The sequence below is a fragment of the Portunus trituberculatus genome, chromosome 48 (genome assembly GCF_017591435.1).
Source record: "Portunus trituberculatus isolate SZX2019 chromosome 48, ASM1759143v1, whole genome shotgun sequence".
Classification (NCBI taxonomy): domain Eukaryota; kingdom Metazoa; phylum Arthropoda; class Malacostraca; order Decapoda; family Portunidae; genus Portunus; species Portunus trituberculatus.
The window spans coordinates 25,942,419-25,967,418 of NC_059302.1; the positions used below are offsets into that span (position 1 = coordinate 25,942,419).

A 25,000-nucleotide genomic window follows, 5' to 3' on the forward strand; every position below is an offset into this window, starting at 1 on the left:
AGAGAGAGAAAAGGAGGGAAGGAAGCAAGAAATAGAAGAAGAAGGGATGGAAAAAATAATAAGTGAATAAGTGACAGGAAGAGAAAAGGAACATAACAAAAAAAAATTGAATAAGATAAGATATAAAAGAGATAATGTAAGAAACAATCACAACAACAACAACAACAACAACAACAACAATCAACGCCACGAATAAAGACGAAGAAATTCCAAAATACAGGTGAATGATGTAAATAAATAAGGAAAATATTGCAGAGAGAGAGAGAGAGAGAGAGAGAGAGAGAGAGAGAGAGAGAGAGAGAGAGAGAGAGAGAGAGAGAGAAAGGAGTCCGAAAGTGATCTATGTGGTGAAGAACAAGACACACACTATCGGAAAATGATTCTCTTGATCACGGAACCACAGGAGGCAAACGAAGGCATCGACCCTTCACCAAACCTTCTCTCTCTCTCTCTCTCTCTCTCTCTCTCTCTCTCTCTCTCTCTCTGATGTATTCATGCTAGTAATATGTTTATCGCATCTTCTTTCATCCCTTCTTTCCTTTTCTGCCTTCATTATCAGGTCCCTCCCTCCCTCCCTCCTTCTCCCCTTCCCTCCTTCCCTCCCTCTCTCTCCTTCGCCTTCCCTCCGCTTCCTCTTATTATTTATACATATTTCCCCGTTTTTCCTGTCTTTCTTATTCTTCCTTTTCTATTTCACCTGCCCAATTTCTTCCTTCATTTCCAGTCTCTCTCTCTCTCTCTCTCTCTCTCTCTCTCTCTCTCTCTCTCTCTCTCTCTCTCTCTCTCCATTCCTCCTCCATCATTACGTCGCTACAATTACCTCCATAAAACCATATTTATTTCCTTCCTCTCCTTCCCTCCATTCCTTTCTCTTCGTCTCTCCTTCCTTCCTCTATTTCACCTTACTTGTTTCTCTCTCTCTCTCTCTCTCTCTCTCTCTCTCTCTGCTTCTCAAAATTTATCTTCATGCCTTTCTTCCTCCTTTCTAGCTTATGTACTAACCTCTTTTCCTCTCTTCTTCTTCTTCCTCTTCTTCTTCTTCCTCCTCCTCCTCCTCCTCCTCCTCCTCCTCGTCACTCAAACACAGCCTCCCGCCCCTCTTCCTTCCATTCCTGCCAACGTCGTTACCATCATCTACACCCCACACGCAAATATCCTCCTCCCTTCCTTCCCCTCGCCTTCCTCTTCTTCCTCCTCCTCCTCCTCCTCCTCCTCCTCCTCCTCCTCCTCCTCCTTCCTTCGTTCCTTCTCGCTTTCCTCTTTCCTGTTTTTGTTTCGTTCTTTTCACTCTTTTTACTCTTCATCCTCATCCATCTTTCTTTTTTTTCCGTATTTTCTTTTTTTTCTTCTTTTTCTTCTTTCCTTCCTTCTTTTAGCTTTTTATTCTTAATCTCTCAACAATGTCTCCCTTCCTTCCATATCCTCACAATATCCACACACTCCGTACTCGTTCCTCCTCCACTGACACGGTTCCTTCAATCTCACACCCAACTGAGACTTAACCTAACCTAACCTAACCTAACAACCTTTCCTAGTACTGCTCCTTCTCCACAAAAACCACAAGTAAACCTACAGTTCCCTCTTTTCATGTCCAAGTACCTCTTCTACTACTCTTTCTTCTCCACATCCACACACAGAACACGCCCCATCTTAAATTCTTTCTCCGTTTTAACTCCTATTTCTACGACCACTAGCTTCTACTACTCCACTATCTTCCATACTAACACACGATAAACAAGCTCTGAATTTAACCTTTCTTCTCTTTTAACTCCACTTTCAAATACAACACTCAGCTTTCATTTATCCACTTCCACTTGTCTCCTCTACTAAATCTCACTCCACATTCACTGATCTCTCTCCTCTCCTTTAGTATTTTCTATCTAACATCCACACAAAGCAAAAACTGGATCATGTCAAGATTTCCGAACCCTCCTAATTTTTTTTTTTCTCCATTTAACTCCTATTTGTACGACCACCAAGTCCTACTACTCCACTTCCTTCCACACTAACACACAATACACAAGCTCTAAATTTACTCTTTCTTCTCTTCTAACTCCACTTTCAAATACAATACTAAGGTTTAATTTTTCCACCTTCTACTTGTCTCACTTACTATATCTCACTCATCATTAACGAACCCTCCAGCTCTCCTCAGTTCCCGGCTTTCCCTTCGTAACTCTTTCACTCAGCTGACATGACGTATGAATGAAAATATGACAACCAAAACCAACCTAACCTAACTTTAACCTAACCTAACCTAAGATAGAGTTATGTTAGGTTAGGTTAAAAATAGGGTTATGTTAGGTTAGAGCTGCGAAGTGGTAGCCTGGAAAGTAGGACAGCTGCAGGGTTCGCTATTCTTGACATGATCCCAAACGCTTAACCCACTCTTCTCCCTCCACCTCCACTTATCCTCTATAGTAATCCGTTTCCTTCCACACACACACGCTCCACCTCATCTTTTACTCTATCCACATCCAGGCAAACCACATACACACACACACACACACACACACACACACACACACACACACACACACACACACACACACACACACACACTCTTTTCACTTACCTATAAATATCTCCACATCACACACCAACACACACACACACACACACACACACACACACACACACACACACACACACACACACACACACACACACACACACACACACTCAATACCTCATTCCTGCACCTTCAGATAGCGGAGAGAGGGAACCCTGAGCTGCGCCACTTGACGGACGCCATGGAGAAGATCAGGTACGCCGGCAGCTGGGCCCCCGTGGAACACCTGAGCGTGAAGGGCCTCCTGCCGGGGACTGAAAACTACATGACCTACGACGGTTCCCTGACGCAGCCGCCATGCCATGAGACCGTCACGTGGGTGGTGGTGAACAAGCCCATCTATATCACCAAGCAGCAGGTGTGTGGATAGATGAAGACAGGTGTGGAGAGGTGTGTAGGGACTGGTGTGTGTGTGTGTGTGTGTGTGTGTGGGTATGTGTGTGTGGGTATATGGTGTGTGAAGACTGGTGTGTGTGTGTGTGAAAAGGAGGGGTGAGTGTGTGACTGTGTGAAAAGATTTATGTTTCATTTTAATCTCTATCATCAAGCAGCAGGTGTGGTTGGGCAGGTGTGGCTGGACAGGTGTGTCTGGGCAGGTGTGGAAGGAAGGGGTGGTAAGCTTCTTTGTTCGTGTGTGGAAGGAATTTACTTTAGGTGTTTTGATTTTATCTGTTTGTATTTCTCTGCTTTCACTTTGTTGTATAGGCAAAGAGTAAGTAATCGTGAATAGATGCATGCAAAAAGAGCTATATAAACTGAAATAGGTAAACAGAACGAGACAAAATAAAGCAGGCAAAATGAAATAATGAAATATATTCTTACTCACCTTAATCTTCTTTTCTACACACTACATATTAAGGTCATGATAATTCAACTATTTAGATTTACCTGCTTTTGTTTCCTTTGTTCTGCTCACCTGGCTCGGTTTACATAGAGTTAATTTTACCTGTTCATTTTTATAACTTAATACGTTTTACTGTGATACGCAACAACTCTCAGTATTAAAGACAATGTGTTGAGTTTTTATAAGCATCTACAGAAGAGAGAGACATAAAAAAGTTGGTTATGTAATTTCCAGACAGTTCAATGTTTGGTGTTGTCTGTAGAGTAAGAAAATCGTGATTCAAGAAAGATATGCCAAATAATGATGAAGAGGATTAATTTACACTCTTCCATCTTTCTAATACTTACCAGAATTTAACCAAGGTTGAGGTTAGTTCAATTACACATCATTAATTTTACCTATTCATATCTATCCTATTTAAATTCTTTCGTCTATTTACATTCCCTCAATATTTCAAATAAATCTATCCATTTCCAAAATTTTCCATGTTTGTAATCAGCTGTACGGTTACCAGTTTTATTTAACATGGAATCCTAAAGTCATATATGTTCTGTGTGTGTGTGTGTGTGTGTGTGTGTGTGTGTGTGTGTGTGTGTGTGTGTGTGTGTGTGTGTGTGTGTGTGTGTGTGTGTGTTATCTCTCCGTCACGCCAAACAACAATGCTTTATCTATTTCTATCTTGGTGACAACGAGGGATAGAATTGTTATTGTTTTGTGAGAATTCAATTATTTACTTTGATCACCATTGGAAGAATCTTTACGAGAGAGAGAGAGAGAGAGAGAGAGAGAGAGAGAGAGAGAGAGAGAGAGAGAGAGAGAGAGAATATGAGGAAAGACTGCAGCATATAACAATAAAAATAAACATCACAAACACACCTAATGAATAAACCCATAACCAAAACAAGTAAAATAAAAAAAAACACACAATTCAAAATACTAAATAATAATCATCATCATTTCAAAACCAGCCAGAAAAACACAAACACACGAAGAACAAACAATTACTCGATATATTATTAATCCACAACATTGGGGTCAAAACATTTAATTAAGTTAGTGAGGGGAAAAAAGAGAGGGGAGCAGGAGGGGAAGGCTCGGGAGGAGAGGGAGAGGAGAGAGAGGTGGGGGAGGGAAGGGGGTAGCTGGCTGTGGCTGTGGTTTTGTAATGAGCTTGATAGAAAAAAAAGAAAGGAGCAAAAAAAAAGTTGTTGGTGGTGGTGGTGGTGGTGGTGCAGGGAGTGAGGAAATTGGGAAAGTAAGACCTTTGGTAAGCAGTTCTCATTATCATAATAAGCAATAGAGTGGAATAGGGGGAAGGGGGGAGGAAGGAATTGGGGATTGGGGAGAGGGGAGAGGGGAGAGGGAGAGGAGAGAGGAGGAGGGGAAGGGTAGAGAAAGTGGAGGGTGAAGATAAGATGCTTTCAAAATCCGAAATTTTTGTATGTAATTAAAACGTAGCATGCTTTCCTCCATTAGGGCTGGTGGTGGTGCTAGTGGTGGTGGTGGTGGTGGTGGTGGTGGTGGTGGTGGTGGAGAAGGTGGTGACGATGGTGGAGATGATGGTCATGACAGTGATGCTAGCAATAATTGTGAAAAATGGTAGTGTTGGTGATGGCGGTGGTGGTGGTGGTGCTGATTGTGAAGTTAATAAATGAGATAACGACGATGCAGTAGTAGTAGTAGTAGTAGTAGTAGTAGTAGTAGTAGTAGTAGTAGTAGTAGTAGTAGTAGTAGTAATGAACTTGATAAAACACACACACACACACACACACACACACACACACACACACACACACACACACACACACAAACACACACACTTTAAAGGCCAAGACACACATACACAGCCACTGCCTCACCCTTAAAAGTGCCGTGAGAGAGAGAGAGAGAGAGAGAGAGAGAGAGAGAGAGAGAGAGAGAGAGAGAGAGAGAGAGAGAGAGAGAGAGAGAGAGAGAGAGAGAGAGAGAGAGAGAGAGAGAATTAAACGCGAAATAACAAACAGAACATGGCTTTTCTGCACATAAAACACACACACACACACACACACATTGTAAACCGTCCTCTCTAAGCCCATGTATGTAAATGTTTTTTTAAGTGGAGGGTAAAACTGGTAAAGAATATATTACATTAATCCAGCTGCAAGTGTTTCCAGGAAGGGGAAATCGTTTGTCATTATCATTATTATTATTATTATTATTATTATTATTATTATTATTATTATTATTATTATTATTATTATCGTTCTTATTATTGTTGTTGTGTTATTGTTACTGGTGCTGTTGTTTTTGTTGTTGTTGTTATTACTTGAAGTGGCAGTAGTAGTAGTAGTAGTAGTAGTAGTAGTAGTAGTAGTAGTAGTAGTAGTAGTAGTAGTAGTAGTAGTAGTAGTAGTTTTATTACCAGCAGCGACAGTAACAGCACTCACAGCCCAACAGCAACACCTACGTTCAGCAGCAGCAACAACAACAACATCAACAACAACAACAATAACAGCAACAGCAGCAGCATCGCCATTATTGTTGTCGTAGCGAATCTGAAAATCATTACAAATTCTCACTTGGCACTGGTCGTTGTAACAAACAGCCTCGCCTCACAATGGCGCCAGTTAGCTGTGATGGTCCTCAGGGTTCTGTTCATACGCCGGCTCGCTTTTAGTTAACTTCAGATCAAGGACTCGCAAGTTGGTGTGAATAATATAAACATTTTCCCCTTCAAAAATACAGGCTCCAAATTCTATTACTTCTAAATTTCAATCTTTTCAGCCTCGAGCCGGAAATACTACGCTGCACGACACTTGTTTTCTCCTCAAGGAGCGAGTCACGAGACGCATCCACGCCTCAGAGAGAGAGAGAGAGAGAGAGAGAGAGAGAGAGAGAGAGAAAGAAAGTTTGTTGTCACGAAGAATAACGATCTTTATCTAAAACGTATTGTAAACCTTACAAAATTCCAAATAATGCAGAAAGTTATTTAATTTTAAAATTTGCATCTGATCTTAGAAAATGGCCTCTTCAGAAAGACTAATTACTTAGAGCAAAAGTTATTCAAGCCTTGACATTCAATTTTGAAAAAAAATTTTAACCCGAGGAAAAATTTCATCCTAGAAAAGTGATCTAATTTAAAAAAAAAAGTCACTAATTTCAAGTAACTAATATATACCATGACATACAAAATGTCCAATCTGGAAAAGGACATTTAATCTTATAACACCAACGAATCTTGAATCTCCCAGGTAAAATGAACATTATGATATCCAGAGACCTATCCTTTTGCCCCTTTGCATGTAACAATTACCTAACCGACAACTTCACTGGGAACTTCCACGGCACACACTTGGCGGCTGTGTTGCGCCATTACAGGGACTGCCCAACTTGCAAGGCGGCGACACGAACTTGAAACATTTCCTTGAGCTGTAAACCTTACAATCAATCACTACAAAGACTTCATCACGTGTTGCTCACTACATACGCTAAATAAATAAATAAATGAATGAATAAACTGATAAATAGATAAAGCAAAAAGTTCACCGGAGGGATAATCTGATTAAGCGATTTACACGAAGTAACTTGATGGATTACCAAAAAAAGAAAAAATCTAGCGAATTACTTGCTTAACACGTTTGAATCCACCTAGGCAGGGATTGAATGCGTCTATATAATCTATTTGTCTAGGCAATTAAATGCAATATCTATCTTTAACTCTACTGTTATAGGAAGCAACTAACATGTACCCATTCTTTCAACTAAATCTCTTGACGCTTTTCGGGACTGGCATCTCAGTGGGCCCTTTTATTTAATCACTGCTGTTGCATTTGGCCGGTTTTTCTATCTTACAATAAAACAATCTCAAGGCAATGTATTAAATGTTTCAAAGCACCAGGAAGGAATATAAAGGAGTTTGAAGAGTTGATACATTGAGTGGCCAGTATAGTGTTCCAAGGCAGCTGTGGAACAATAAGTGAGATGAGATAGAATGAGAAGGATGGTAAGAAGTAACAAAGGGTTAGAAGAGCGAAAGACAAAGGAAAGATGATAAGGAGCATTGAGGAGGAGAGAGGGAGTAAATAGCAATGACAAAGATGATGAGGAATGAAGAGAGATAGGATGGGAAAGATGATAGGAGTGAAGAGAGACGAGAAATTATAAGAATGGTAATAAGAAAGAGAAAAGATAAGATGAAAAGGATCGAAGAAAGAAGAGTAGAGAAGAGAAGATAGAGGAAGGAACAGAAGAGAAGAAAATTGATAAGAAGGTAATGAGTAAGACATGAAAAGGATCGAAGAAATAAGCCAGATGAAAGTGAAAGGGTTAGAGGAAAGAAGGGAAGGGATGAAAAGAGAAGAGAAAAAAAAGAAAAAGAGAAGACAAGAGAAGAGAAGTGATAAGAATGATAATGAGTAAGAAAGAGAAAAGATAAGATGAAAAGGACCAAGGAAGTGAAAGGATTAATGAAACATGAATCAAAACAACAAAACAATTTATTTTACCGGGTTCTACATCATAAAAAAAAAAAAAGGAGCCGCCGTGGTACAGTGGAACCATGCGCGCTTTGGAGTCTGAGGGGTCTTCAAGCGCACGGGTTCGAATCCTGTCCACGGTCCGAGTGTAGGTTGGGCTTCCTCATTCGGGGCAACGGTTTCCTGGCGGGTGGGCTTTGAGATAGGAGGTACCCTTAATAAGTATCCCCTTTAGCCCAGAAATTCCCGTGAAAAGCCCACATGGTATAAATAGAAAAAAAAAAAAAAAAAGGTAATATACAAAGACTAAAACGAGAGAAAAAAAAAAAGCACATAAATATTCTATCATCGTTGCACTTAACTTTGAGATAGAGATTAAGAGAACATTTTTATATACATTCTATTTTTCTCTTTAGGTTTTGTAAGTTTTGCTATTTTTTTTTACTTATTTCCTCTCTCTCTCTCTCTCTCTCTCTCTCTCTCTCTCTCTCTCTCTCTCTCTCTCTCTCTCTTTTCTCTAATTTTTTTATATTTTGGTCAACATCCTACCATGTCTGTCTTTTCTCTACAACAACAACAATACAATCATCATCATCATCATTATTATCAACAGCAACATCATCATCATCATCAACAGCAACAACAACATCAACAACAACAACAACAACAACAACAACATCATAATCAAAAACAACAACAATTACATAAGCACTACTACCACCACCACGACCACCACCATCAACAAAAACGACTACTACTACTACTACTATCACCCCGCTGCAGTAGAGATCCCAAACGTGCATATTTATTTAAACAGTGCATCCCACACGGTACATTCAAAACAAGAAGCTAAATCCAAGCACGAGCGGCAATTCGATACATTAGCCCTGAAAAACTTACTTGTATAGCAAAAAAAATGAAAAAAGAAAAAAATATACACTAACTCATGCCAGAAGTAGAAATTCAACAGGATAACACACACACACATACACACACACACACACCCTTAAGCGCCCTTAAGAGCACCGCGCACTGATCGGTACCGACTTAGCGCGGTGCCCACTATTGTGCGAGCCTTAAATAAATAAGTAAATTAATAAGTGAATTCTAGGTTAAGTTAGACCCATAGTTAGGTTAAGCATTTCAGTTCATTGTTTTTAATGTCCCCCCCGCCCCTGTACATTTTCAGTGTAATTTTACATTGCCAAGTTAATAAACCGTATATTATTATTATTATTATTATTACACACACACACACACACACACACACACACCAATGAATAAATAAATAAATAATAAAAATAATGAGTGAATAGATAAATAAATAAACAAGTAATAAGCCAAAACAACTCTCCTAAATAACAACACATCACAAACACAGCAAAATCAAGCATAATTCATGACACAAAGCAACAACAACAACAACAACAACAACAACAACAACAACAACAACAACAGCAATTCACGATATTCAAAGGAAACTTCTTAAAAAAAACACATAAATAATCACAAAATCACCTCAACTATATGAAAAAAAGTAACACAAACACAAACACAAACACACACACACACACACACACACAGTCAACACAATGAAAACCCCTTAATAAAACAAATAGCAACAATAACAACAAAAACACCAAATTCACGACTACGAGACGATACCCAGAGCAACCCTCTTAAAAATCAAATAACCTCAACATTAGCCGCACAAAACCTAATAAGTTCTCGAGGCCCTCACCACATCTCCGCCCCGCTGCATCCTCCCTTATTCACACAACGGGACTCGTGTGAAGGGTAATGTAGTGTTACCTGTGGCCATTTTTATCTCCCTGGTGATGCTAGCTGGAAGAACGCTAGGGGAGGAAGAGGAGGCGGAGGAGGAGGAGGACGGAGGGTGGAGGGAAAATAAGGAAGGTAATTTTAGCTTGCTAGTGTGAACATAGAAAAGACAAGAGGGGGGGAAGAAGGAAAAAAGAAAGGCAAGATAATTTTAGACTTTATGTTGTGTTAGGTGAAATAGATGTGGTGAGAGAGAGAGAGAGAGAGAGAGAGAGAGAGAGAGAGAGAGAGAGAGAGAGAGAGAGAGAGAGAGAGAGAGAGAGGCGAGATATGGATGGGAAGGATGGCAAAAGAGAAAAGGAATGAAGTGAGGGGAAAATAAGGAAAAAAGAGAAAAGCGAGGAAATAAAGAGGCAGAAGAAATAGAAGGAGAAGAATAAAGAGAAGAAGAAGAAAAAGAAAAAATACTGGGAAGATGACAGAGAAGGAAGAAAAAAATAAAAGAAACAAAGAAAAAAGAAAATTAATAAAGAGATCGACAAGAAAAAGAAGAGGAAATAATAAGACAGAAAAAGAATAAAGAAAAAAGAAAAGCTAATAAAAGATAACAGAGATAGAATAAAAGGACAGGAGGAGAAGGAGGAGAAGGGAGAGGAGAGAATAGAGAGAGAAAACAGAGAAACGGAATGGAGAGAGAGAGAGAGAAAGAGAAAGAGGAAGTAGGAGAAGGATGGAAAAATAAAAGGAGGAAGAAAAAAAAAAGACTTAGGAAAATTTTAGTCATGTTTGATAGATGAAGGGACAAACACACAAAAGGGGAGAGGGAAAAGGATTGGGAAAGGAAGAGAGGAAGAGAGGGGTGGAAGAAGAGAGGGAGAGAAAAAAAATGAAGAGGGGAAAAAGGAATATTTGTGATAATTTCATTTGGATAGGAGAGAAATGGAGATAGGGAAGGAGGAATTAGGAGGAAAGAGAGAGAGAGAGAGAGAGAGAGAGAGAGAGAGAGAGAGAGAGAGAGAGAGAGAGAGAGAGAGAGAGAGAGGTGAGTCTGGGGTGAGAGGAGTAAGGGAGGGGGGACTAATTCTCATCAAATATTAACTCTCCCTTTCTCCCCTCTCCCTTCCTTAATCCTCTCTTACACGGCTCCTCCTGTTATCCTCACTCTTCCTCTTCCCCTTCCTTGTTCTTCACCTCTCTTTTCTTCCCCTCTTCTCTCCCTCGCCCACCTCTCTCTCTCTCTCTTTCTCTCTCTTTTATACCTCTTTCTTCATCCATTTCTTGTTCCTATTTGTTGCTGATGTCCGTCTCTCTCTCTCTCTCTCTCTCTCTCTCTCTCTCTCTCTCTCTCTCTCTCTCTGTAATCCTCTTCTGCATGTCTCCTCTTTTTTTTCCTCAGCCTCATTCATGCATATATTCTATTACTCTTTCTTCTTTCATTCCTTCCTTCCTTCCTTCCTTCCTTCCTTCCCTCTTCCATTCCTCTTATCAGTCCATTACATTTATTCTATTCCCTGCCACCACCACCGCCACCACCACCGCCACTGCCACTGTCCATGTTCCATCCCTTCGCTCTCTTTGTAACATTGGTATTATGGAACAATTTCTCACCACTACGCTTTCTCCTTCCTTTCTCGTTCCTGTGCTCCGTCCGTTCGTCCGTTCGTTCGTTTGGGGGGCGGGGGGTGTTCGTATGTTAGTTCGTTCGTGTTTCCTGGTCTTTCCGTTTCCACCCACGCTCACATTTTGCGCGCCAATTTCTCCGTGCGTCACTCACAAACGCTTCCTGTCTTTCCTCCTGTTGTATTTATCTTTCATTTATTCACCTCGGTTTTATCTCCTTCATTCATTCCGTTTTCTTTCTCTCCTCCTCCTCTTCCTCCTCCTCCTCCTCTTCCCCCACGTCATTCATTCATTTCCATTCCTTATTTATTTGTTTTTGTTTGTTTTTTTCGTTTTATTTATTCGGTGGATTTTTGTCTTTCTTCTTTTCTGTTTTCTTTTTTTTATTTCTGATTTATTTGTGTTGCTTTGTTGTGTTGTGTGGTTTATTTTTTCGTGTTTCTGTCTCTCTCTGTCTCTCTCTCTCTCTCTCTCTCTCTCTCTCTCTCTCTCTCTCTCTCTCTCTCTCACTCACTTCTCGATTCCAATGATTTTTCTCACTCTTCCCCCTCACCCACTCTTCACCCTCCTTCCTTCCTTTATCGTTTTGTCTCCCTCTGATTTATTCCTTATCTTTCTTTTATCTTATATCCTTTTATATTGTATCTTTCTCCTATTCCTCTCTTCGTCTCCTTTCTATCCTGCTCCCTTTAATCTCTTTCATCCTGTTTCTTCTCCGATTTACTCCTTCCCATTGTTATCTTGCCTTTCTCCTTTCACTCTTCGTCTCTCTCATTTTTTTTTTCATCTCTTCTTCATCCTTCTCATGCTTATTCATTCATTCTCTATTTGAAGCTTTTTTTTATTGTACTTAGTATGTCCTTGTTCATCCTTTGTTATCATCCTATCATTCTTTTCATCCTATCCCTGTTATTTCTAATTTCTCCTTCTCCTCCTTCCGCTTTATTACTTTTCTTTACCCTAATATATTTTTCTTCTCTTCTTCACTCCCTATCATCATTCTCCTTCCCATTCGCCACCCTCTCTCTCTCTCTCTCTCTCTCTCTCTCTCTCTCTCTCTCTCTCCATTGTTACCATTCTACCATTCGTTTCATTCTATATCTATAATTCTTAACATCATTTTCTTCTTTTTCCACTTTTACTTCCTTTTATCCTTCTATATTGTTCGTCTTTTCTTCACTCCCTACCATCATTCTCATTCTCATTCCCCATCCTCTCTCTCTCTCTGTCCCTCAGCTGCACGCCCTGAGGAAGCTGCACCAGGGCACCAAGAAGAGTCCCAAAGCTAAGATGGTGAACAACTTCCGCCCCACGCAAAACATGTACCATCGCCCCGTCAGGACTAACATTGACTTCACCAACGGCAGGAACCTCAACTGTCCCACCATGGCGCGCCAGATGTACTACACAGGTGAGTTGCGGAGCTTACCTGTGTTTCTTTTCTTTCTGTTTTGTAGGAAGGGTGAATGAAGGTAAGGGTAACAGAAAATGCAATGATAAAAAGTGCTTATTGTGTTGTTGAATTGTGTGTTTTCTTTTTTATTTCATTTCTACCATGTGGGATTTTCACGGGAATTTATGGGCTAAAGGGGCTACTTTTTGGGGGTACCTCCTATCTCAAAGCCCACCCGCTAGGAAACCGTTGCCCCGAGTGAGGAAGCCCAACCTACACTCAGACATTAGACAGGATTCGAACCAGTGCGCTTGGAGACCCCTCGGACCCCAAAGCAAGCATGTTTCCACTGTACCACGGGTTTGTTTGGTTTTGTTTGGTTAGGTTAGGTTAGGTTAGGTAGGGTAGGTTAGGGTAAATTAGGTTAGGTTAGATTGGTTAGGTTAGGTTAGATTGGTTGGGTTAGATTAGATTAGGTTAGGTTAGGATAGGTAGGGTAGGTTAGGTTAGGTATGATAGGGTAAGTTTGTTAGGTTAGGTTAGATTGGTTGGGTTAGGTTAGGTTAGGTTAGGTTCATGTATGTGCGGTTTGTTACGTTTGGTTAGTTTTGGTTAGGTGACGTTAAGCTACATTGCCTTAAGGTAGGTGGTTCAGATAAGTTTAAGTAAGGTTAGTTAAGGTTAGACAGGAATAAGTTAGGTTTCGGTAGCTTAGATCTGGTTAGGTTAGGTTAGGTTAAGTTAAGATAGAATTTAGTAAGTGACGTCGTTCTGATAATGTATAATTACGTGAAGTCTGATTTAATGAACATTTTTTGCAGGTTACGTCAAATTTGTTAAAGCGACTGACGGACTGGAAGGATTTTGGTGCTCGTGTTGTACAAGTCAATATCCAGAAATATGTTGTTGATTTATTGCAGTTTACGTAAAGATCTCATATGTTTTGTGTGACGAATGAGACAGTTTTCTTTTAAAATTCTTGGGTACGTGTTCTAAGAGAAATAAATCACTAGTTATCTCTCTCTCTCTCTCTCTCTCTCTCTCTCTCTCTCTCTCTCTCTCTCTCTCTCTCTCTCTATCTATCTATCTATCTATCTATCTCTATCTTTCTATTTATCAATCTATATATCTCAATATGCAATACAGGTCTGCATTTTTTTCCCAATTGTTCTCATTCAAAACATTATTCATGGCACTAATCACTCACAATAAAGGTTACAACATACATCAAACACGAAGGAAAAAGGCTTAGATTAACAAACATTTTCTCTCTATACCTATACTTACTTAACCTCTCTCTCTCTCTCTCTCTCTCTCTCTCTCTCTCTCTCTCTCTCTCTCTCTCTCTCTCTCTCTCTCTCTCTCTCTCTCTCTCTCTCTCTCTCTCTCATTTATCTACCTGTCTGTTCAGCCATTCATCAGTCCATTCATCCATCTATCTATTAACCTAAGAATACATTTATATAGTATCTTATCTATTCTTTCATATATTTATCAGTTGCTCTATCCCTGCATGTAACCATCTACGTCTAGCTATCTATCCATCTACACCCCTTATCAATCTGCCTATCTGTCTATCTATGTATGTATCTTTCTATGTATCTATCTATGTATCTAACTATCTATCCACTCGTGCACAGACACACACACATATACACAAACACATATACGCACACACCTACAACAGTGCATCTATACAAAACACACTTTTACACCTCACACACTGATCACCACACCAACACACAAGCAATTAAGAGGGAGGTTTCAAGGTTATCCCTTTTCTTGGGGGCGGGAGTGGGAGGGCTACTAACTCTCTCGGACCTACAAGGAGACTGGTAACTATATACACTTTTTTTTCGTTTCATGTTGCCCTTAACCATTTGTCACATCTAACATTAAAAAAAAAAAAAACATTACAAAGCACACTTCATCACCTCAACACATTGATCACCACAACAACACACAAGCAAGTACGTTGGACACCTCCCCTCCACCTACTTGCTCACCTGCTTCTTGCCTCCCTGTCTTGTGTGTACTCAATACCAAGCGAGCACCGGGGCATTGATTGTGAGGCGTAGCACACTAAGGCTGTACACTCGTAGCTTTCACACACTTTAGAGCTGGGTTTTTATTGGATTGTGGGGTTTTCATTACTGTTCTTGTACGTCTATAGGGAAGGGGAAAGTAGGCAGAGGGGGTTTGAATGTGTGTGTGTGTGTGTGTGTGTGTGTGTGTGTGTGTGTGTGTGTGTGTGTGTGTGTGTGTGTGTGTGTGTGTGTGTGTGTGTGTGTGTGTGTGTGTGTGTGTGTGTGTGTGTGTGTGTGTGTGTGTGTGTGAGATGATTAACAGCTAGTGTTTCTTGGAGAGAGAGAGAGAGAGAGAGAGAGAGAGAGAGAGAGAGAGAGAGAGAGAGAGAGAGAGAGAGAGAGAGAGAGAGAGAGAGAGAGAGAGAGAGAGAGAGAGAGAGAGAGAGAGAGAGAGAGAGAGAGAGAGAGAGAGATAACAAAGAAATATAATGACAGACACACAAACGGACAGACTGGCAAACACACGAACAGACAGACAAGAAAATGGAGAAAAATATCCTGCGCTGGTTCCCCTGAGGCCCAGCCAGACTACTGCTGCTGATGTTGTTGCTGCTGCCCGCACTCAGAAGGGAAACAGGTGTGTGTGTGTGTGTGTGTGTGTGTGTGTGTGTGTGTGTGTGTGTGTGTGTGTGTGTGTGTGTGTGTGTGTGTGTGTGTGTGTGTGTGTGTTGATACCTCTATTCAAAGGAGGCAGTTGGGTGGTGGTGTTACTACTACTACTACTACTACTACTACTACTAAACACTACGACGACGACGATGACGACGACAACTACTACTACCACTACTAATAATAATACTAATACTACTACTATTACTACTATTACTACTACTACTACTACTACTACTACTACTACTCTACTACAACTGTCACTACTACCACTACAATAATTTTCTACTACTACTACTACTACTACTACTACTACTACTACTACTACTACTACTAGTGCTACTACTATTACTATTGTTTTTGCTGTTTTTACTGCAATTATATTCTCTATTTAACTATCCCATCAGTAGTAGTAGCAATAGCAGTAGCAGCAGTAGCAGCAGTAGCAGCAGCAGCAGTAGTAGTAGCAGTGATATTGCGTCCTCATTTTCTATACATCATCCACACAGAACAGCAACAAAAACAAACAAAATACGACCATAAAGATACAGACATACAAACCCTCGCTATTTCAAACACGTACATCAAGTTCCGAACACACACACACACACACGCACACACACACACGGCAGGCGCTCATCCCTATTCTGGTCACACGAGGATCGAACCTGGTGACGGAAAAAAAAAAAAAGGCAAATTCGAGAGACAGAGAGCCAGTACCAGAACCCCGTTTTCTATGAACTGGAGCACAATAATGGTCTTTAATGAACTAAGAGAACTACAATGGACACCGAGGAGGAGGAGGAGGAGGAGGAGGAGGAGGAGGAGGAGGAGGAGGAGGAGGAGGAGAAGGAGAAGGAGGAGGAAAAGAAAAATGGCACACGTCAGCAAATCGTGTGGTAGTTCCCATCTTGTGTGCCTTTGAGACTCTCCCACTCTCTCTCTCTCTCTCTCTCTCTCTCTCTCTCTCTCTCTCTCTCTCTCTCTCATTCTGTTTCTCTATATTTTGGGGCGAGGACCAGTTCAACATCTTCCTCTTTAAGGATGCTGGAGGCTGTGAGAGAGAGAGAGAGAGAGAGAGAGAGAGAGAGAGAGAGAGAGAGAGAGAGAGAGAGAGAGAGAGAGAGAGAGAGAGACAGAGAGAGAGAGAGAGAGAGAGAGAAATATGTATGAACACCCATAAACACATAGATAAGAAAACTAGAAGAAGAAGAAGAAGAAGAAGAAGAAGAAAAGAAGGTAAAAGAAGTTAAAGAAGTAAAAGAAGAAGAAGGAAAAAAAGAAAAAAGATGAAAAAGAAGAAAGAAAGAAAAAGAAAAAAAGAAAATGAAAGAAAACGAAAGTACTGAGGGAAAAAGACGACGGCGATGATAATGACACATAGAACTTGAGATACAAACAGTGAGAGGAGGACGAGAGTAAATGTAAAGAAAAATACACAGCAAGATACATGAAAATACAAGAGCATACAGCAATGGCAGGAGAAAGAGACCAAAAGGCGAGAGAAAGGAAGATGAAGAAGTTTACAAAGGTAACTTTTCCCATCAGACAGCCGTGAGAGAGAGAGAGAGAGAGAGAGAGAGAGAGAGAGAGAGAGAGAGAGAGAGAGAGAGAGAGAGAGAGAGAGAGAGAGAGAGAGGTAAAGGTAAAGGTCCCATGCCAGAAGTGAGACGAGGGAAAGTAAGGTGAGGGGAAAAACACAGCCATTTCTTCCTTCCTATTCTCTTTCCCTCCCTCCATCCTTCTTTCCTTCCTTCACCCTCGAGGTTACCAACGCCCCTCCACTGTTTCCTCAACAAGAGAAGGAAGGAGAGTGGATGGATAGGAAGGAGGGAAGGATAGGTTGGAAGGAAAGGAGATGAGAGATTCTACCAGTGAAGACAAAATATACACTTTTATCAAATTTGTTTTCTGTGATGTATATTTTTTTTTCTCTCTCTATGTGATGCGGTGGTGGAGGAGAAAGGAAGGTGTGTTTTTGTTTCCTCTTACCTGTCAATGCTATACCCACTGTCTGTTTACCTGTCCATCTGGTACTGTCATGTATATTTCAGGGTTTATCCACGCTCATGTTTGTTTGCTCTCCATACCTGTCATTTTTGTGTGTCTGTGTGTGTGTGTTTATTTAGTTTTTGTTTTCCATCTGTCACTGTGTGTTTGTCTCTTACTGGTTTGCTCTCCATCTGTCGCTACTCTATCAGTGTCTATCTGTTTCTTTTCTCTGTCTGTTCTCTGTCTCTTAGTAGATCTTTTATTTATTTATTTTTTTTTTTTTTTTGCAATATTAAAGTACTGGTTCTTTGTCACTACACACACCATACATATCATCACCATATTTACCACACAACACCTTTTATTTTCACCAAGCACATTCACCACACTCTCCCATACACTGTCTGCCTTCATCACATCCACCACATTGATTACTTGACGCAATTCATCACCACATAAATCATCACTCTCATCACCATCTTCACCATCTAACTCCCTCATCCCATTTACCACACTTTGATCCTCACCACATTTCACTGCCACACTTCCATCTTCACCACACACACACCACAGACACAAACACACACATTCACCATTCACCACTTTCCCTACGTCAGCCACATACACACACACACACACACACACACACACACACACACACACACACACACACACATAACATTCCACCACCATATACCACCACCACCAGCACCACCATCTATCTCCCTTCTCCAATCGCACCAGACATCAAACCTTCCACCACCACCACCACCCAGCCTCTCAGTGTGTTACCTCCGTCAACACCACAACCAAACACTCTCACCGCGGCACTAACAACTCTCAGACCATGACAACGAGATGCCCTTTCAACCTACGCCTTTCCTCTCCCTCCTCTCCTTCCTCTCACTCCCTCTCCCTCCCTCTCCCCTGCGACAAGACCCAAAGGACCTGTTGCCCCCTCCTTCTTCCCCCCCCTCCTCCTCCTCTTTACTCCTTCCCTCACCCAATCTCATCCACTTCACTTACCTCTCTCTCCACTCATTCTCTATTCCTCAGCATCCTTTTTCCCTCTTCCACCTGCTACTCTTCTTTCCACCTCTTCTCTCCATCTCCACTTCCACTCATCCTCCACACACCAATCCCAGACCTACGCCCTCCACTCTCCACATCCCATTCTAGTCATACCTTCCCTCTCTCCACTTGCATTCCAGTCTCGCACTCTCATCACCTCCTCCTTCCACGATCCCCTCACACCTTCCCTTAAACCCTTCAGTGCCATGACGCGTTTCATACTCATTCTGCTTACTATTTGGTGATTTTATAAAGCTTTAGAAACTTATGTGGGGGATTAGAATAGTGAAGACTGTGGCCATTAATCTTCTGACCTCCACAGACACTTTCTAATGACAGCAAAATGGTCTAATTGTACACAAATATCAAGGTAAAAAATTGTTTCCCAGTATTGAAGGGGTTGAACAAACTCTCCTGTTGTTTTCATCTCTGCCTCCCCATACCATTTCCATTCACTTCATCCTCACACTTGCTTTCTTCTCTCCTTGTCTTTCACCTGCACCTCATACCTTACCCTCCTCCTCTTACCCTCCCTTATACTTTCCTCTCCCGCATCCCCCGCCTCATACCTCCTCCTCCTCCTACCCTCCCTTATACTTTCATCTCCCATCCCCCCATCATACCTCCTCCTCCTCCTCTTACCCTCCCTTATACCTCCTCCTCCTCCTCTTACCTTATACTTCCCCTCCTCTTACCCTCCCTTATACTTTCCTTTCCCGCCTCTCCCTCTCTCCACTCTTCCGTATCCGAGATGAGTGGAATGGCTGGGCGGCCGCGGGAGACGTGGGTGAGCGCCGGGCCTGCCATCAGCTTAGCTCGTATTTGATCCAGTGATTGCGTCATGCAATATTCAGCCTCCACTGACAAACGGGGCCCAGGGAGTGTGGCAAGGGACTGACTGACTGACTGACTGACTGGATGGCTAGATGGTGAGTAGATGGATGGCTGCCTCTGTCTAGCCCTCTCCATTGTTTGCCTATTTCTCCTTCCCTTTCTCTCCATCTCCTCCACTCGTCTCCTTCCTCATTCCTTCAGCTCACATGGTTTCCTCTCCTTTTGTCTCTTCGTTGCTTCATATATCACCATTTTTTTTTACTTTTGATGCTGCTGCTGTTGCTGTTCCTACTACTACTACTACTACTACTACTACTACTACTACTACTACAACTACTACTACTACTACTACTACTACTACTACTACTACTACTACTACTACTACTACTACTACTACTACTACTACTACTACTACTACTACTACTACTACTATACTTTACCTTCTGAGAAATGGAATAACAAAAGGAAGGAAATGAAAAGTTGGAGGAGGAGGAGGAGGAAGATGGAAGGAATAAAGAAGAAGAAAAGAAAAGGGGATGGAAGGAGAAAAGAACAATGGGGAGGGAAGAACGTGTTAACAAGCAAGACACTTTACCTTTTATTCATATAACTACCTCTTTTATTCCCCGTTTCGCCCTCTCCTCTCCTCTCCCTCTCCCTCTCCCTCTCCCTCTCCCTCTCCTCTCTCTCTCTCTCTCTCTCTCCGGCGGCGTCCATGCCATGTCAACATTATCTACATTAGCATAATCGCCTGAGGATTATATCGAGAGGTGCTGCATACGCCTCTATTGCCTCACCTGCCCTCACCTGGCTAGACTGACCCAGGTGACGACAGGTGACGCTAGGACAGGTGACGCTAGGACAGGTGACGCTAGGACAGGTGACGCTAGGACAGGTGACGCTAGAACAGGTGACGCTAGAACAGGTGACGCTAGGACAGGTGACGCTAGGACAGGTGACGCTAGAACAGGTGACGCTAGGACAGGTGACGCTGGGACAGGTGACGCTAGGACAGGTGACGCTAGGACAGGTGACGCTAGAACAGGTGACGCTAGAACAGGTGACGCTAGGACAGGTGACGCTAGGACAGGTAACGCTAGGACAGGTGACGCTAGGACAGGTGACGCTAGGACAGGTGACGCTGGGACAGGTGACGCTAGGACAGGTGACGCTGGGACAGGTGACGCTAGGACAGGTGACGCTGGGACAGGTGACGCTAGGACAGGTGACGCTGGGACAGGTGACGCTAGGACAGGTGACGCTAGGACAGGTGACGCTAGGACAGGTAACGCAAGGACAGGTGACGCTAGGACAGGTGACGCTGGGACAGGTGCATTAATATAGTGTTTTTCTCACTCGTCACAGTTCAGACAATCAAAGGAGCTGGTAAAACAAGGCGTGTGGATGTGTGAGTTTTGTCTGTGTGTGTGTGTGTGTGTGTGTGTGTGTGTGTGTGTGTGTGTGTGTGTGTGTGTGTGTGTGTGTGTTTAAATAGCATAGAATGGACTATTACTATTACTGTTATTATTATCACAAGGAGGAGGAGGAGGAGGAGGAGGAGGAAGAGTAAACACACACGCACGCACTCACGTACAAGCACACACACACACACACACACACACACACACACACACACACACACACACACACACACACACACACACACACACACACACAGGTCTTTCATAAACATCATCAATAAATATCACTCAGAACATTAAAAATTAAAAAATATATATATAAATGAAACATATGAATATCAATAGATTCACACACACACACACACACACACACACACACACACACACACACACACACACACACACACACACACACACACACACACACACACTTACCATTTACAAGCACCACCACATACACACATACAAACATACACATTAAATATATGAAAAAAAAGAAAGGAACTGTATGAAAAAATAAATTAAGAAATAAACAAGAAATATTTCAATACAAACCAAGCTCTATTTTGTAAGCGATAAGAGCGATCAGGGCAGGTAAAAAGGAAAGGACAGGTAGGAAGAGAAGGGAGGAATAGAAAGAAAAGAGAGAGAAGACAAAATTGCTCTAAAGTAAGCTAGCTCAAAGTCTATGTAAGTCACCCACACGTAGCCACACACTAGCTCTATCTCTCGCTCTACTCCAAAACTCCTTGGTCTATTATAAAGTAGAGAAAACACACACACACACACACACAGACTCAAAAAAAAAAAAAACATGACCACAAACCTGAAATCAAAACAAAAAATAAATTAGAGAAGGGTTTGAGTAAAAGGAATAGGGAAAGGGAGAGAGGCGAATAATGCTCATGAAAAACAAAATAGAAATGAAAAGGCAGGCTAGAAGAGAGATGAGGGAGAAAAGGAAGAGAGAAAAGATGACAAAGGATTAGACGAAGGAAAGAAAGAAGGGGAGAAGTTAAGTGGGAAGGCGAGTGTGAAAAATAGAACAAAAAATGAATAAAGGAAAAGGAAATAAAGGAGAAAATGGAGGAGGAAAGAGATAACCTAGAGGAGAAGAGGAGAAAACGGGAAAATTAATTAAAAACTAGAAATCAAAGAATGGAAATATGGAAAAGAAAAAATACAACAAAATAAAACCGACAGGAAAACAAACACAAAGGGAAATAAAGAGATCACAAAAGGGAAGGAAAAGGAAAGAAGAAAAGAATACAAATCAAGCCACAAAAGGAAAACAGAAGGAAATTAGATGAATGAGGTGAAAAAAAATTCAGAAAGAAGGAAATAAACGAGAGAAAAAAACGACATATGAAAGAAATGTGGAAGGACAAAGATGAAAAAAAAACGAAGAAAAAAGAAAAGGACACAAAAATAACAGAAGACAGATTGAAGTAGAAGACAATTAAGAAAAGTAAGAAGAAGAAGAAGCAATAAAAAGAAAGAGGGAGGAGAAAGAAGGAGAACAAAATGAGAAAAAAAAATAGAGAAATGGAGGGGAGAGAAAGAAAACGATAATGATGGGGGAATAAACAATAAAAGATAGAACCGATGGACTTTACTTAACATCAAAACTTCATCTAATACTTGAAAGAATAATAAAAAAGAAAAGCTCCATTTTTACCACCTTTAAGAGAGAGAGAGAGAGAGAGAGAGAGAGAGAGAGAGCCAGCGACAGAGAGGTGATACAAGCATTGACACCATTATGGAATTAAACAGTATAATCCCCACCGTTTCAATAGGCAAGCATCGACACCCCCTCCCCCAAATAACAGCACAGCATTACGGGTCCTCATTGTCTCGGGGTCACAATCTGCTGGCTAAAAACAACACGCGTAAGCACAACTAACAGTGGGTGGAAGGGAGACACGAATTGATGTAGAGTATATTCTGCGTCACCTTGTGTTTCCTATCACCCACTTGACACACCAGCACCACCACTGATTGTCACACCAGCCATCTTGAAAACAATAAAGATCCAGAAGCGCAAATTTGACTGGAGTACACATTTGCGTTTATTTTTCATTCAAACATGCGATTCGATATACATCTGGATCCTACACACACATGAAAGTACACGTCTAAAACTCTACACGTATAAAACTCTGCACAGCTCAGACTATGTACACACCAGAAGATCACACACCTGAGGACTTTACACACCTGAAGACTACACACCTGAAGACTACACATCTGAGACTACACACCTGAAGACTTTACACACCTGAAGACTACACATCTGAGACTACACACCTGAAGACTTTACACACCTGAAGACTTTACACACCTGAAGACTACACATCTGAGATTACACACCTGAAGACTTTACACACCTGAAGACTACACATCTGAGACTACACACCTGAAGACTACACACCTGAAGACTACACACCTGAAGACTTTACACACTTGAAGACTACACACCTGAAGACTTTACACACCTGAAGACTACACACCTGAAGACTTGAAGACTACACACTTGAAGACTACACACCTGAAGACTTTACACACCTGAAGACTACACACCTGAAGACTTTACACACCTGAAGACTACACACCTGAAGACTTTACACACTTGAAGACTACACACCTGAAGACTTTACACACTTGAAGACTACACACCTGAAGACTTTACACACTTGAAGACTACACACCTGAAGACTTTACACACCAGATCACAAACCTGAGACTACACACCTTAAGACTACACATCTGAGACAACACACCTGAAGACTACACACCTGAAGACTTTACACACCTGAAGACTACACACCTAAAGACTTTACACACCTGAGGACTACACACCTGAGACTACACACTTGAAGACTTTACACACCTAAAGACTACACACCTGAAGACTACACGCCTGAAAAAAAAAATCAAGCGCATTGTTTAAAATTATGTTGTTTATTATTTTCTGACCGATTTTTTTTTTCATTATTCTTTTATTTACATGATTTTTTTTTTTTTGTCATTATTAGGCATTCTTTTCAAAGTTGACGGTTTACAAGTGCATTATTTACATAGGAGAAAAAAAATAATGTCTAGTTTCATTCCTTTTTTTTTCACTCCAGACCAACTTTTCCTTCTCCCATCTACTTTTTTTTTTTTTTCAAAGCCAATGTCCAACCCACTTACCTTCCTCATCTTTTCACTCCCACTCGTCAATGTCCTCTCACTTATACTCATCTGTTCACCTCCCACTCGTCTTGTAGTGAGCAGAAAAATTAAACAAAACAGAGAAGAGTTATAAAAAAAAAAATAAGGTGAACAGGGAAGCAAGAAAAATTAATCATGAAAAAAAGAATTGAAGGTTTGAAAGATTTAGATGGAAAAGAGAAGAGAGGTTGAATGATAAGAGTATGTGAAATATAAGGAGATAAAAAGAGAAGATTGTTTTATGTAAGAGGGAAAAATTGGCCATAGAAAAAGGCCCACTTAGTTGCTAGCCCCTTACTCTTTTCATCTCCCATTCGTCTTGCAGTGATCAGAAAAATAAAGCAAAACGAAACAGAGGCAAGTCATAAAAAAAGAATTAAAGTGAACAGGGAAACAAGAAAAGCTGATCACGAAAAACAAAATTGAATGTTTGAAAGATTTAAAATTTAGATGACAAGAGTAGAGAGGTTGAAAGATAAGATAAGAGCACGTGAAAGATAAGGAGATAAAAAGAATCGATTTGTTTTATGTAAGAAAGGGAAAAACTGGCCAAGGACAACAACAAAAAATAGATAAAGACCCACTTAGTTGCCAGTTCCCTTACAGATCCGACAGGGTTAGCCAAAAGACAGGATAAATGTCTTGAAACCTCCCTCTTAAATAAATTCAAGTCATAGGAGGGTGGAAATACAGACACTTAGCTAATCCTTGTGTGTTAGTGACCTTATTGGAGTGAGACGAGAGGCAGAGAAACACTGAAGAATATCAAATAAATAGGGTAAGATGCACAGAGGGATAAAGGAAAGAAGAAAAACAAGTGGAGAAAACAGTGAGAAGAAAGGATATGGAATTAACAAACGAAATACGAAACTAGGAATAGAATAAGTAGAAAAAATAAAAAAAAGATGAACGATAAGAAAAATAATGAAAACAAATTAAACAAGACCAAGGGAACGATCATAACAACAACAACAACGTGACAAGAAGCGAGAAAAAGATAAATCATAGAAAAAATATAATTGATGAAGATTTAGAACGTTGAAAAAATAAATAAAAAGAAAGTGAAGGAGAGACGTAAAAGTGGAATGAATCAACTCTAGCTTCTGTT

General features: G+C 41.0%; 1 protein-coding gene across 1 annotated transcript in view; it reads left to right on the forward strand.

Moving 5' to 3' along the window:
• Positions 1 to 25,000, forward strand: part of LOC123498877 (carbonic anhydrase-related protein 10-like) — a 165,549-nt gene that overhangs the window by 132,219 nt on the left and 8,330 nt on the right. Inside the window, exons 7-8 of the mRNA XM_045246372.1 lie at positions 2,709 to 2,930; positions 12,509 to 12,683. Coding sequence (XP_045102307.1) covers positions 2,709 to 2,930; positions 12,509 to 12,683 — 397 coding nt within the window. The remainder of the gene's footprint in view (positions 1 to 2,708; positions 2,931 to 12,508; positions 12,684 to 25,000) is intronic.